The following is a 12,877-nucleotide window of genomic DNA, read 5'->3' as shown; positions in this document are numbered from 1 at the left end:
CACAACACAAGTCACAAGTCCCAAGTTATTTATTACAACACGAAAGTTTTGTATATTACAGTCTCGAAAAATCAAAACCAAAAAACAAAACAACAACAAACAAACAAAAAAACCCAACCGTGTGTGAACGTGAACATTTCGAATACAACCTCAAAGACGGCTAAGGAAAATGAACCAAGAGAAGAGAAGGTCAAGCCCTAGCTGTAGGGGAGGGATGAAACGCTGTCCCGCAAGCGATCCAAAGTCTTTTTCTCCCCCCACGAGGAACGGTGCAGCCAGGGACCTTGGTCCATTCCCTAGTAACAGCATTGTAGGTAATCAGACGGTTCATCTGTCTGGACCTCAAGGACAATAAAATCAGACAACCTTTGTTGCCTAGACAATTCATCCTAATGTGCTTTCCGTAAAACTCCAAGCACCATATGTTTGGCATTCTGTCAACCTCCTTCCACAACAGTGTCATCTTCTGCAGCTCCCATATGCAAACGCAAGTGGCAGCGTTTTTAGTCAGTAGACCCACCAGCATCAACCGCTCTCCGCACGCAGCTAGCGTGTGATCGCTCAGGTCTGGCGGACCCGGTATGATGAACTGCTTCCATTTCCCAGAGACCATGTCATATGACAATATCCCTTCGGGTTCTGTTAACATGAAGTAGAGCGTGCTGTGGATAGCCACTGGCTGTGACTTAAAGTTGAGCAACACCGGGAGCTTTATGTTGGACGGGATGGTCCCTCGTTTGGTCCACACATTACTCAGGGAATCATACACTTCGTACTCTCCTTCACATCCAACCCACAAAACCTTATACCCATGACTGGTGGAGTTACCATTCAGAGTCATCCCTACCGCAACACGAGACCAGACCTTGAACGACCTAGCAGGCAACTCTCTGAAAGACTTGGTCAGCGGGTTGCTCACGTAGAAGTTCCGATGACCAATGTCGAGGAAGCACACAAGACCTCCCGCAGAAGCCATTGGCAAAACAATACTCTTCTTGGGAAGAGCGGGGATAACCGGATGGTGCCATTTCTTCAAAGAAGGGTCATACACTTGTCCCGAGTTGACATTCTCGTGGGTAATGGTGTAGAACCAAGGGATGGTCTGAGGAAGCTCGGTGCAGTATCGGGAGAAGCTATCAGAATCAATCAGAGCATTCCATTTACGGCAGACTGCACGGAACTGGAAAAAAGTAGCAATAGGTAGTCTGGAAACAACAGCTTCAAAGAGATCTTGGGGAAAATCCTGCCAGATATCTTGATCCATGTTTCCAGTAATGTCATGTCCTGGATTACGTTCTTTGCGAGTTCGTTTGAGAGGAGGAGGCTTGACAGTTTCTAACATGTTGAATAACCCAGGCCTCTTACCAGCAGCCATTACAAGATCACAACAATCATCAGCAGAAGTTTCTTCAATACAGGGCAAACACCATCTGCCAAATAACAAGAATCGTATCATCTGTCAGCCAAAAAAAAAAGGTTACAGTATCCATATTCTTTATATTGAAATATCATTACATTTGAAACAAACAAATATTGTGCCCTCAAATAAACCACCTAAAAAAAGAATAACCCTTTTACAGGTCCAAGCTACTTATTCATAAAAAGTGGCAAATAACAAACATACAGCTAGATGCTAGTAGAAGAATTTGACTCAAGAGAGGATTCACCACAAAGATTAGCCAAGAATATCAAAGCAAGGAGAGAGGACTGCTTTCTCTTAAGCAGAGAATTAGGTATGGACACAGTGATGGAAGTGCTTGTAACAGTAAGCACAAGAAGATATGGCAGTGAAACGATGGCCACCTCTATGAATCAAAATCAATTTCCTCTTTCAGCTAATTTTTTAAAAAAGCAACAAAAAAAAAAATACATCATAAGAAGTTGCTTCACAAATGGGAATTGCATGATTCTAAGTAACAATCGAGATTGAACCATATCGAACAAACAAACAAAAATAGGCCCTAAAACGAAACACATTACGACAAATCGCCCCAATTTATAAATATAACATAGAAATAGAAATCCCCACAGATAGATCTACTGAGAGAGAGAGAGAGAGAGAGAGAGAGAGAGAGAGAGAGAGATTAAAAAAGAAATGGTTACCCGTTCTGAAACTGAGGATGGTGGAGAACTAAAAAGGAAGGAGAAGAAGAGGGAGAAGAGAGAAGAGGAGAGCCGTTGTTGTTGTTGTGCAAGAGCTCTTGAAGCTGACCGATGAGATGTCTAAGCATGGCAAGGTCTTCTTCCATGCCCCAACAACAAAAACAAAGAGAAGCTGGATATCCAAAGTACTAAAAAGGTAAAACAAAAGAAGAGAGATCAAACAATGGCAGTAGTAGGAGCAGCCATCATTATTAGCAAAGCATCGATTCAAGAATCTGCGCGGGGGGGGGGGGGTTCTGGAGATTTTTAACCTCCCACCATGTCCTCCTCCGACTCCGAGTCTCTCTCTCTCTCTCTTTCTCTTTAGTAAAACAAAACCATTGTTATTAAGTATTCTCTCTGTCTCTCTTTCTCTGAATTGTCTTTTTCTCTCTCTTTTGTTTTTTTTTTGTTGCTTCATCTTTTTTTTTCCCATATGGGCCCCATATGATTATTTCGTAGCAATTATTCCTCCTTCCTCTCTTTTCTTTCCCCTTTTGCCCCTCACTTTTTTTTTCTCACTTTATTCTTCTGTACGTTATATTTTTTTATTAACAACAATACTTCTTATACAGTTCATTTTGTTGTAACTAGAAACAAAACCAATTGATCTCAAATAAAAATAAAAATATACAAAACCATTTATTTTATTTTTGTTGCCAACCGAAAAAGGAAGACGCATGCTTGATAAATAAAAACTGAAATGATAATTATGTGCAATTATACTAAATCATGGTTTCCTCCACCTTTGTTTCACTTTTGTATATGTAAATCAGTAAATGTAATTATACGACATATTCAACTTCATCCATTTTATTGCTATTGAATAGTTTCATCATACGATCTCTATCAAATAAAAATGTGTAGAAGGTCACAACTAGTATAATATGGAGATGAGATTAAAACTTATCTTTGTGTCATCGGCAGAAGAAGACTGCGAACAATCGTTGTAAGAAAGTCACTGAATGTGCCAAGTAAAAAAAAAAAAAAAAAAAAGGAGAATAAATGTGAATCGAATGTAAATTTAATTGCATGTGGATAATTTTGGTTATCTTTTTCTTTTTGGTGAAATACGTATGTAATTATTGTTTTTCAAAAAAATCATTCCACGGAGAATGTAAAAGTAGTCGTAAAGCGTGGGGGTTCAATTTTTTTTTTTGTCATCCCATCAAATATGCGCTTTGGTCAATCATGTCCCTTCCCATTTAACAACATATCGAGCAATTACCATTCATTATTAAAAGACTAATCATCATAACCTCTCTCTCTCTCAGTGTTTCCTTTTCTTCTCTACCTCTTCTTACATTGTACTAACATATACTACTACTATTATGTTCCAAATGATATCATTACATTAAAGCGGTAAAAAGAATAAGGCTATATCAAATCCCAATTTTATTACACAAAGATTCTTCATGATGAACAAGTTTTCGTATCACTCACCAAGTAAATTAATAAAAGCTCGGACTAGCGGTTGCGCGATTCTTCTACCACCAACCGCATGGTGTTTGTGTCTCTCCCTACCAATCCATCCATCGAAAATATTTTTTTTTTATTATTATTTTTTTTTACGAGTAGCCCTTTTGGCTAATCGTCACCGTCCGTTCAACGATCAAGTTTTATCTTTCATATGTAATCGTCAATATCTAACTATGTTTTATTTGGAAAAATTGATATAATGAGGTAAGAAAAAAAAAAACTTTACTACTAAATAATAAGGCAAAGAGATGGTGATATAGTTAGATACGAAAAAACTTGATAGTAAAAATGAGGGATGTTGGTTCTGTTATAATTCATCAAGTTGATTTGTATGTACAACTTTCAAGTCTTACCACTAAATCAGGAATTTAGATAAAATTCCTTAAGTGCAACACTCCAAAACAAGCTCTGACCAACTAGATCACTACGATACTCTCGAAAACAATTACTTTGAGAGAGAGATTGCTGGAGTTTTTGCGTCTTTAAGTCATGTATTCAATTTTGCGACTTGAACTTGTGTGTTTATATATATATAGGTTTTTGGAATCGATTTAATTGACTTTGTTTAGCAACAAATCAAGTCAAGCCAATCCAAAAAAACAAGCAAAATATTGGCGTCGTGATCTCTCCTCAATTCCTGTTCTCATGGATTTGAGAAACGAAGAAGACCGATTTTTCAGGAGACGTGAAAACAGTCTCCACAATTTATTTTTTATCAAGTCCGATTAGCTTTTGTAAAAATTAGGTCCAACAACTTGGACAACAGTTGTTCCATGAAGACTGTATCGTGGAACTACCACCAACCACATGGTGTCCCTTAGTTAACGTTTGGATTTCCACCGAGTAGCCATTTGGTATTTCGGTATTGTCCATCCGATCTAGATCCTTCATCAATCAACTTTGATATTTCAAACTACTCTATCTGGCCGAGTAAACCACAGGGAATAGTTTAACGGTATTAGAATTTGGTGAATCAAGTGAACAAGAAGAATATAAACGTAAAGGTTGGATATTTTTAGAAAAGACTCAAAATTCTTCATAACATGTAGTAGTAATAAACAGAAAGTTAACAGATTCTACAGTATAAGGGAAAAAAGAGATAAGTCAGAAGAGAAGAAGAGATATTCATTTCAAGAATTGCTTCCTCCAGCCTTGAATGTGATTTGGTTTTAAGCCATGCCTCCGCTAGTTGCAGTCCTGATGATCTGGAAGAGAGCTGTAACAAAGCCATATATATAAATACAAGGTTAGTGGATAATAGAAAAGCATTTACATACACTTAGCTAATCAAATGATTCAGATTCCAGACTATGTTTTGTTACTAATGTCATATAAGAAAAAGGGGACAAAGAAGACATTGTAGAACCCAAAACCCAATACGAATCTGGAAACCAATATCTAGATTCAGACGCGAAGCCTAACTCAAAGGTGCTATTGTAATGCCTTCGAGATAAGAGTAATAAATAAGTAGAAAGTTAAGGAACTGGAATCAGAAGAAGGAAGAAGAAGAACTCACAAGAACCGATGACAACGAAGACGAAGAAGCCGAGAAGGATGGGGCCAACAGGGTAGTCCTTGCCCTTCTTGGTGGTGGTCTCAGGAACGAACCCTCTTTTTAATATGTTCTTGTCGAATTTCTCAATCTTCCTGTCTGCGAGTCTCTTTGAGGTTGTCTGCAACACCAAAATTATCAAACTCAGCTAAGATAATAATAATAATAATGGTTCTATCTAGATCCGAGGGAGATATTCAAATTCACAATCTCTTCATCAACACTAAACAGAACATCCAATCCAATTTGGGTACCAAATTCATGTAAATGAAAAGAGAAAAATTGGGCATGCATGCAGCCAAATCAAAGCTAACACAATACACATAAACTACTCAGCTAATCCGACTCTCAAAATTTCGAAAACAGATCCACATTTGTCATGATTCGGTTGATCCTAATAGATTAACAGAGCAATTTTGGCATGATTTCAATATTCAAACACATTTTTTGTACCAGATCGGAGCTACAAATCACAAAAATATTGTAGCCAATAAAAAAAACATGAATCCCCTCCTTATCAAAAGAAGCAATCCCGATGATCCAAATCGACAAAACGAAGCATAATGAGCAAGGATCGAGATCGCGGCAAATACCATGATTAAACCGAAGACGAAAATGCTTGAAACGAACAGGACGGAATCGAATTGACGATCGCGAGCCGAAAATATAAACTTCTCTCCCCTTTGTCTTTGCGTTTTTTTTTTTTGTTGTTCTCTGTGTTTGACTAGAATTATGTCTTTGCTGGTTTGAAAGTAATACTAGTATTATGTACCTCCCTTTAAAAGGGGTCATCAGTTATTTTATGCTTATGCAACTCACCGCGAACTTCGTCACAGCCATTCTTTGATTGGTTATCGAGACGTGTGGACGTCTACGTGGATGTCACTGATTGGTTTACTATTATTGGGCTTTGAAATGCTTGGGAAAGCCTATTTCCTCTCTCTCTCTCTCCCAATGTCAATGTGGACAATCATCGTTATGGTCAACCTCTCGCGGACGTGTTTTATTATAAAAGTCAAAAAAAGCACTCACGTAGTAGTCACCACCATTGAGAAAGTAAAGCTATCTTCATACTTTTTTATATCACAAAAGTGCCAGAGTGTATCTGTATAATAAAGGTAATTGTCCACTCCCCTATCCTGGACGATGATGATTAACGAACAAACCTTCAACTAGTTCTACTACAAGAAGAATCCCTAAATCATCATTACACACAACACTTTTACACACGTACTATGCTCTCTCTCTCTCTTCTTCCCTGTCCAAACCAACTCTTGAGTTAAGAGAGATTCCCAGCTAGCTGCTACTCTCATCTACAAACCACATGTTTTTGGGTCGTCTCCCCAATCACAGAGAAGACAAAAGAAAAAAAAAACTTTACAGGAGAGAAACTGGTCTAACTTCTTGGCCTGGCCACAAATATGGTCACACCGGCCTTTCTATATACACTCTTTTTGCAATCGTCAATCTGTTTTTTTCTTTTTTCTTTCCTGCAAGCAATATCAACAACAGAAAAGGCGTTAGTAACAGTTGAGAAAGCTTGCTTTTTTTAAGATGAGAAAGATAAGGGCTTACTACTACTTCAAGATGCTAAGGAGACACGAGTTTTTTTTTGTGTTTCCTTCGCCGTACTTCTTTACACCCCATCCTTTTTTTTCTTTTTCTTTTTCATGTTTCTGTATCTGAAGGTGAATTGAAAAACCGAGACACTTCCCTGTACAGCTGCTCTGCTTCAAAGGGTTTTGATACATACCCATCCATTCCACACTTTAGACATTCCTCATGCGTTGCTTGAATCACGTCCGCTGTCATTGCTAATACAGGGAGATGCCAGCTTGATTTGTTACCATTCTCTACTATCAATGCCTCCCCATTCTTTATTCTCTTGTTCATCTCCTCTTCCATATCCCGTATTCTCTTCGTTGCCTCAAATCTGCAGAAATAAAACATCTCAACTGTTAGTTACATATTTCAACTTTTTTTTCACAAACTTGTGGTATATAACAATCTAGACATACCCGTCCATTTCTGGCATCTGAATGTCCATGAAGCAAGCATCAAACTCGTGGGGTGGCTTAAGCAATGAGATTGCCTTTATCCCGCTCTCAGCGCACACCACATCAGCCCCATACTTTTTCAGAGCTCCTGCTGCCACTCTGAGATTTACGTTGTTATCATCCACGATTAAAATTTTCCTACCAAGGAGAAGATTCCTGAGAACCAAAGCAGGAGGTCCCTTGTGTTGAGGTGGTTCCCTGTTTCCAATACCCAATCCCCTCTGCAAAGTTGCTGCTAGCATACTTGCCCTCAATGGTTTCACTATCACTATTGGAGGATCTATACCGTTGCAAAAAGCATCTGGCATTGACGATTCAACTGAGTTTGCTAACAAAAACAATTTAGGTGAAAGGACAAGAGGTTCTTTCTGCAGCTTCTTAATGAACACATCTGCTTCCCTATTCCATATCTCTTGCTCTATAAGAATCATATTCACAGTGGTGGTACCAATCTTCATATAATGTAGAGCCTGTTCAACACGTGCAACTACTTCGACTCGAATTCCCAGCCGCTGAAAATGGTACCACGAAACTTTCGCCCTAGCAGGCCGATGGTCAACAACCACAGCTTTCATGCCCCGAAATTCCGAGAACATGAGCTGGTTGTTGTTGTTCTGCGGGTCGTTTTTTCTTTCAGTTTGTTGCATGCCATTGGAAAACACAGCAGTAAATGTGAATGTTGACCCGACCTTGGGAGTACTCGAGAATCCAATTTCTCCCTTCATCAGTCCAACTAGACATTTGCTTATGCTTAGTCCAATTCCTGTGCCTCCATGCGTCCTGGATATGGATGGTCCGACTTGCATGAAAGGCGTAAAAATACGGGACTGTGCTTCTAAAGGGATTCCTATGCCAGTATCTTCAACTGAGACGATAAGGTTGATATCAGGTGGAGATGGTTCAAAGCTCCTATGCCCATTGGAGCTGAAAGCTTTAAAGTTTTCCCAGCTCCTCTGCCCGTCTGCAACTGGAAGCCCGCTAAGTGTACCTTCCGGAGTCAATGCTGTCTCTCCATCGATAGATTCAAATAGCTCCTCCACCAATTGAACAGTTACAAAGATGTGTCCTTTCTCAGTGAACTGCCAGGATATTTATAAATATGATCAGCTCCTTTTATCAGTCAACTAGGATGAAAGGAATGATCAGCAAAGAATATAGCAAACAATTTACCTTAATGGAGTTGCCCATAAGATTTGTGAGTATTTGTCGAAACCTCCCAGGATCACCAATTAACATCTCTGGAACACGATCAGATATGTATACTGCCAACTGCATCCATCAGCATCACACAAAAAATCAGTAAGAAAGACTTCATACAAGTTACAACTCTGAAAGTGGGAAAAAGTTTTGTTTGGTTTGCAGATCATCATATAGTAAGTTACCTCTACCCCTTTTTGTTGGGACTTTCCAGAGAAGAGTGACAGGACATCATCTAATATTCCTCTCAAATCAAACCGCACGTCCTCAAGCTCAAGGTTTCCAGATTCAATCTTTGCTTGGTCCAAAACCTCGTTTATTAGCGAGACTAAAGCTTTCCCACTTGCCTGTGCAGTTCTCACATAATCCTGTTGCGTAACATCTAACTCAGTGTCCATAAGCATATGCAACATTCCTACAAACCAAATCAAAGTCAACATGAGAAAATATGTGAATTCATAAAACAGAGGTGAAAGAAGGAGGCCATTTCAATACTCACCAAGAACACCATTCATCGGAGTTCTGATTTCGTGTGAAACAGTAGCAAGGAACTGCATAAAAACAAAGTTAGAGTACAACCCTTTTCACTAACATAGAAAGCTTAATATGCTGCGGAAAACTATCAATTGAGGATGATGTATGTACCTGTGACTTTGCAACATCTGCTGCTTCAGCCTTTTGCTTGAGCTGCTCCATTTTATGGCAATCTTCTTCAACTTTGGTTATCCGACTCACAGTTGCATGGATTATATGTGCAACAAGCAACGCAATCACAAGGATGCCAAATGATGTCACCATTGATAGCACCGGCCATGGTGGTTTCTGCTTAAATCTACAAAAGACAGAAGCTTAACACCTGGATTCTTGCCAACAAGAAGATATAGCAGACATATGCTGAATTGGCCAAGTACCTGCAACGCATTTCATGCTTTCTAAATGGATCGCCAAAGTTTAGTAGACTAACACGTTCCAACCCATCAACGAACACATTTGAACCATACATGCTAATCGGCTGGGAGTGATTGGTGGTATCGTATACATTGACAAGAATTGTTTGCTTGCTAGCTAGCTGCTGAAGCAAGTTTTCCACCAGGGACTCAATGTCAAACACTCCACCAAGATACCTTCAGTGCCATCAAAAGAGATCAATGAGCAAAGATGATATCTGTCAATCTTTTGTGTGATTTTGCATGTAATATCTAACTCTAATTATTTATTTAGACGCCTATGCTAACACACACCCATTAGTAGCCTCAATTCTCTCTTTTGGCGTTGCATTTGAAGGGAGATCTCTCTTGTAGACTGCAAATGTAAGGATCACCCCAAGTCTATTTGTCTTTATCAATGGAAAAGGAGCTGTCAAAACCCCTTTACCTGATCTCCTCGCCCGCAACACATTTTCGCGGTCTTCCTGTCAAGAAGAATTCAGCAAGATTAAGTATCAGTTAAAGTAGTGGTCTAAACTGTACCTAAAATGATCACAACAACTTAATCAGTAAGCAGAGATTGAAATATGAACTAGCTATGCCAGCAGAATTCCCCGGGTAGTGAGTGTAGACCATAATTGTGAACTACATTAAAACAGTAAAATAAGAACTAGTTATGGAGCTTACTTTCCCAGACAGCATATCGAGAGAAACTACATGAGAAACAGTGTCCTGAGCAAAGATGACTGGAGCATACTCCTCTTGAACAGGGGATGGTTCCAAAGCTTCCGGGTCATATTCATCCTTATGAACTGGATTTTGTTCAAGAGAATCCATCCTCCTAATAGTCCAACCTTGTTGCCTCTCAAATTCTTCCCTCTCTGAATGGAGCACTCTCATAGCATATGCGACCCCGCTCGTGAGAGGCCTCTCAAAGGAAGTTCTATCAGTGTACTCGGAGAATGTCCTCTACACAAAGTTTATTGATGTTAATGTGTTGTTCACTAATACTCAACAAGACAGGAATCAAGCTACCAAGTTTTAGCTAAATACCAAGACTTTATCTTAGCAACAAATCTGCAAAGTTGTAATCTTAACTGAATGAAAAAACTTCCTTTTTATAAAAGTAAGTGTCAAATTAATCATCCAAGGATGGGTCATATACTACACCACCGTAGGAACAACTTATGTTCTACAAGCAAGACTAGATCTCAGGCATCAATCAAAATTCCCCGAGGATGATATGATAACACAATCAAAACAGAAATGGAAGACACATAAGCAGATGGGAAATGAAGAATACCTGATCAATAGCAGAAGGAATCTTGCCATGGTGGAAGGTGGAAATCAAGATAGACATGGCTTGAACATGATTCATGCTAACGTTGAACTGATCCTGAAGCATACGAGCCCTCTCATCGCACATACTAGTAAGGGTCTCTTTCCTCTTCTCCATAGCTTGAGAGCTAAAGTACCAGAAGGTCCAAATAGAGACCAAGAGCCAGAAGACGACCCAAGCGACGACAAGCTTCCTCCACCAAGTCTTGTTGAATTTAACAGAGCCAAGAAAGTGATAAGAGAAGCTGGGGATCTTGAGTCCGGTAGTGGAGATCCTATTAAAGAAGTTCTTCTTCTTCAACGTAGTCATCATCTTCGTCTTCTCAAGATCACCGACAGAGCCAACTAGAAGACCAGACTTGTTGTTGTCCTCGATCCCATAATCAACGAACCAAGAAACGAACCAGCAGCATAGCATCCAGAAGAGATGCCTAATCTTGACACCAAACCCTAGTACATGGAACAAACTCATCCACCACTTGAAAACAGGATCAACCCCCAAAAAAAGAAACAGAGTGATTTTTACAAACTCAATTCAACTTAAGACATAAATTGGGAGAATTTTCACAAACCTCCCAAGAACCAAACAAAAAAAATAACCCTGTACAAAAGGGGACGAATCAGAGAGAATCAAGAAAATCCAAAAGCAATAATTTTTATTTTTTATTTTGTGTTATCCCTTTGTAGAGGCTTCCCAGAGAAACAAGAAGAGAGAAAAGCAAGAAGACAGAGGAACGTGTCAGATTAGACAACCCCCCAAAGAAGAGATCAAAGGGAGGTTACTACTTAATCAAAGATGACGAAAGATAAGAGGAAGAAAACAAAAAAAAAGAAAGGTAGAAACTTTGAAACAGGAACTTTAAAGTCCCAAAGTGAGATTCCTCGAAATCCAAAACAGGAAACTCAAACAAAAAAATACAACAGCTCGTTCGTACTAGTATATAATTCGCAACGAGTTTGGTTTCAAGAGAAATCTAGAGTGTGATGATGATGAGGATGATGAGAGAAAGAAAGAAGTGAGAGAGAGAGAGAGAGAGAGAGAGAGAGAGAGCGGAATAAAGCGGCTAGAAAGTGAGGAAATAGGAAGCTGGAGTCTGGAGGAGGAGAGAGTTTTGAGTGGATTGTCTAATGGGAGAAAAAAAAGAAACTAACAACAACAAAGGAGGAGCAGGAGCAGAAGCAGAAGCAGAAGCAGAAGCAGAAGAAAGAAGAATCTATCATCGGAAAAAAAAAAAAAAAAAAAAAAAAAAAAAAGATGAGAAGAATATGGTGGAAGACAAATGTCTGCTTCCTTCTCTCTCTCTATTATCTGATTATTGTTTATATCTTTTTCTTTTTATTTATTTCATTCTTAAATTCCAATTTTTATATATTTTTAATTTAATCTTTTAGCATATGATACTAAATAAAATACATATAATTCATTTTTTAGCAAAAAAAATCCTGATGATGATATTAAAAACTCGATTCTAGAAGAAATCTTCAAGTTGAGATTCAAGTTTGTTTTAATAATCTGATTTTTTTTGTGTGTGTGTGTGTGTGTTCTAGTTAAACAAAATACATACCTCATTAATATTACCATTAATAACACATAACACACTAAATGATTGGTAAAATAACTAAACGGCGCAGGAAAAAAAAAAGCTAAAAAAGGGGGGCCCACGAGAAGGGAACAAAGGCATATATGGTCTCACTTCTCCTCACCCTCCAATAATAAAAATTAAAATTAATAAAAAAAAAAAAGGCGTGTTAGAAGAATTTATTACGCAAAAAAATATTGGGAGGTGCAGTAGTTGGTAAAGTGACAAAAAATAATATGTTTGGCCATTATCAAAAAAAACTAAACAACACTAAAGTATTATACAAGTAACCTCCCCTCCTCTAATACAAGTCAAATAAAACTCGGTTTTTTTCCAATTTCAATATACACTTCTTTTTGCCAAACTAAAATATAATTTTTTTTGAAAAAAAATTATTCCATAGGTGAACGTCATCTGTTTTAACACGTGTTGATGATATATGAAAGTCTAAACATTTTTTTAGGGGTGTATTCAATCTAATTAGGAGAATTTCAAAAAATCTTTTTTTACAATATCATTTTTCAAAAATACTCCTTTTTAAAAATTTTACCAAAAAATCCACTAAAAATTTGCAAATTTTCAAAATTTGTGTATAAGCTTATAAAT

At 38.2% G+C, this 12,877-nt stretch overlaps 3 protein-coding genes across 8 annotated transcripts; all 3 read right to left on the bottom strand.

The window, feature by feature from the left end:
* Positions 1-9: 9 nt before the first annotated feature.
* Positions 10-2,578, bottom strand: LOC104776781 (F-box only protein 6). Of its 2 annotated transcripts, none has more exons than XM_010500904.2 (2): positions 2,104-2,578; positions 10-1,430 (listed from the first exon to the last, which is right to left on the bottom strand). In XM_010500904.2, the coding sequence occupies exons 1-2, from the start codon at positions 2,247-2,249 to the stop codon at positions 191-193; spliced, it is 1,386 nt and encodes a 461-aa protein (XP_010499206.1). In that variant the 5' UTR covers positions 2,250-2,578; the 3' UTR covers positions 10-190. The 2 variants fall into 2 exon arrangements, with proteins under 2 accessions (XP_010499206.1, XP_087364980.1); XM_087508854.1 differs by having other exon boundaries at positions 10-1,456; positions 2,104-2,518.
* A 2,036-nt stretch (positions 2,579-4,614) lies between these two features.
* On the bottom strand, positions 4,615-5,968 carry LOC109132259 (uncharacterized). Its single transcript, XM_019243680.2, has 3 exons — positions 5,767-5,968; positions 5,138-5,294; positions 4,615-4,837 (listed from the first exon to the last, which is right to left on the bottom strand). The coding sequence occupies exons 1-3, from the start codon at positions 5,767-5,769 to the stop codon at positions 4,791-4,793; spliced, it is 207 nt and encodes a 68-aa protein (XP_019099225.1). The 5' UTR covers positions 5,770-5,968; the 3' UTR covers positions 4,615-4,790.
* Positions 5,969-6,221: 253 nt separating this feature from the next.
* On the bottom strand, positions 6,222-12,432 carry LOC104776780 (histidine kinase 3). Of its 5 annotated transcripts, none has more exons than XR_015595475.1 (12): positions 11,264-12,008; positions 10,657-11,141; positions 10,041-10,322; positions 9,669-9,838; positions 9,339-9,551; positions 9,073-9,259; positions 8,927-8,978; positions 8,613-8,842; positions 8,401-8,499; positions 7,192-8,309; positions 6,749-7,106; positions 6,222-6,663 (listed from the first exon to the last, which is right to left on the bottom strand). XR_015595475.1 is itself a non-coding variant. In XM_087508851.1 (10 exons), exons 1-10 carry the CDS (start codon positions 11,161-11,163, stop codon positions 6,842-6,844), a joined length of 3,123 nt encoding a protein of 1,040 aa, XP_087364977.1. In that variant the 5' UTR covers positions 11,164-12,432; the 3' UTR covers positions 6,744-6,841. The 5 variants fall into 5 exon arrangements, 1 of the variants encoding a protein (XP_087364977.1); XR_015595476.1 differs by having other exon boundaries at positions 6,755-7,106; XR_015595473.1 differs by having other exon boundaries at positions 10,657-12,432.
* Between the last annotated feature and the right edge of the window lie 445 nt (positions 12,433-12,877).

Source organism: Camelina sativa, chromosome 3 (assembly GCF_030686135.1).
Source record: "Camelina sativa cultivar CO46 ecotype springtype chromosome 3, ASM3068613v1".
NCBI classification, from domain to species: Eukaryota; Viridiplantae; Streptophyta; class Magnoliopsida; order Brassicales; family Brassicaceae; genus Camelina; species Camelina sativa.
This window is presented reverse-complemented; position numbering and strand designations above follow the sequence as displayed.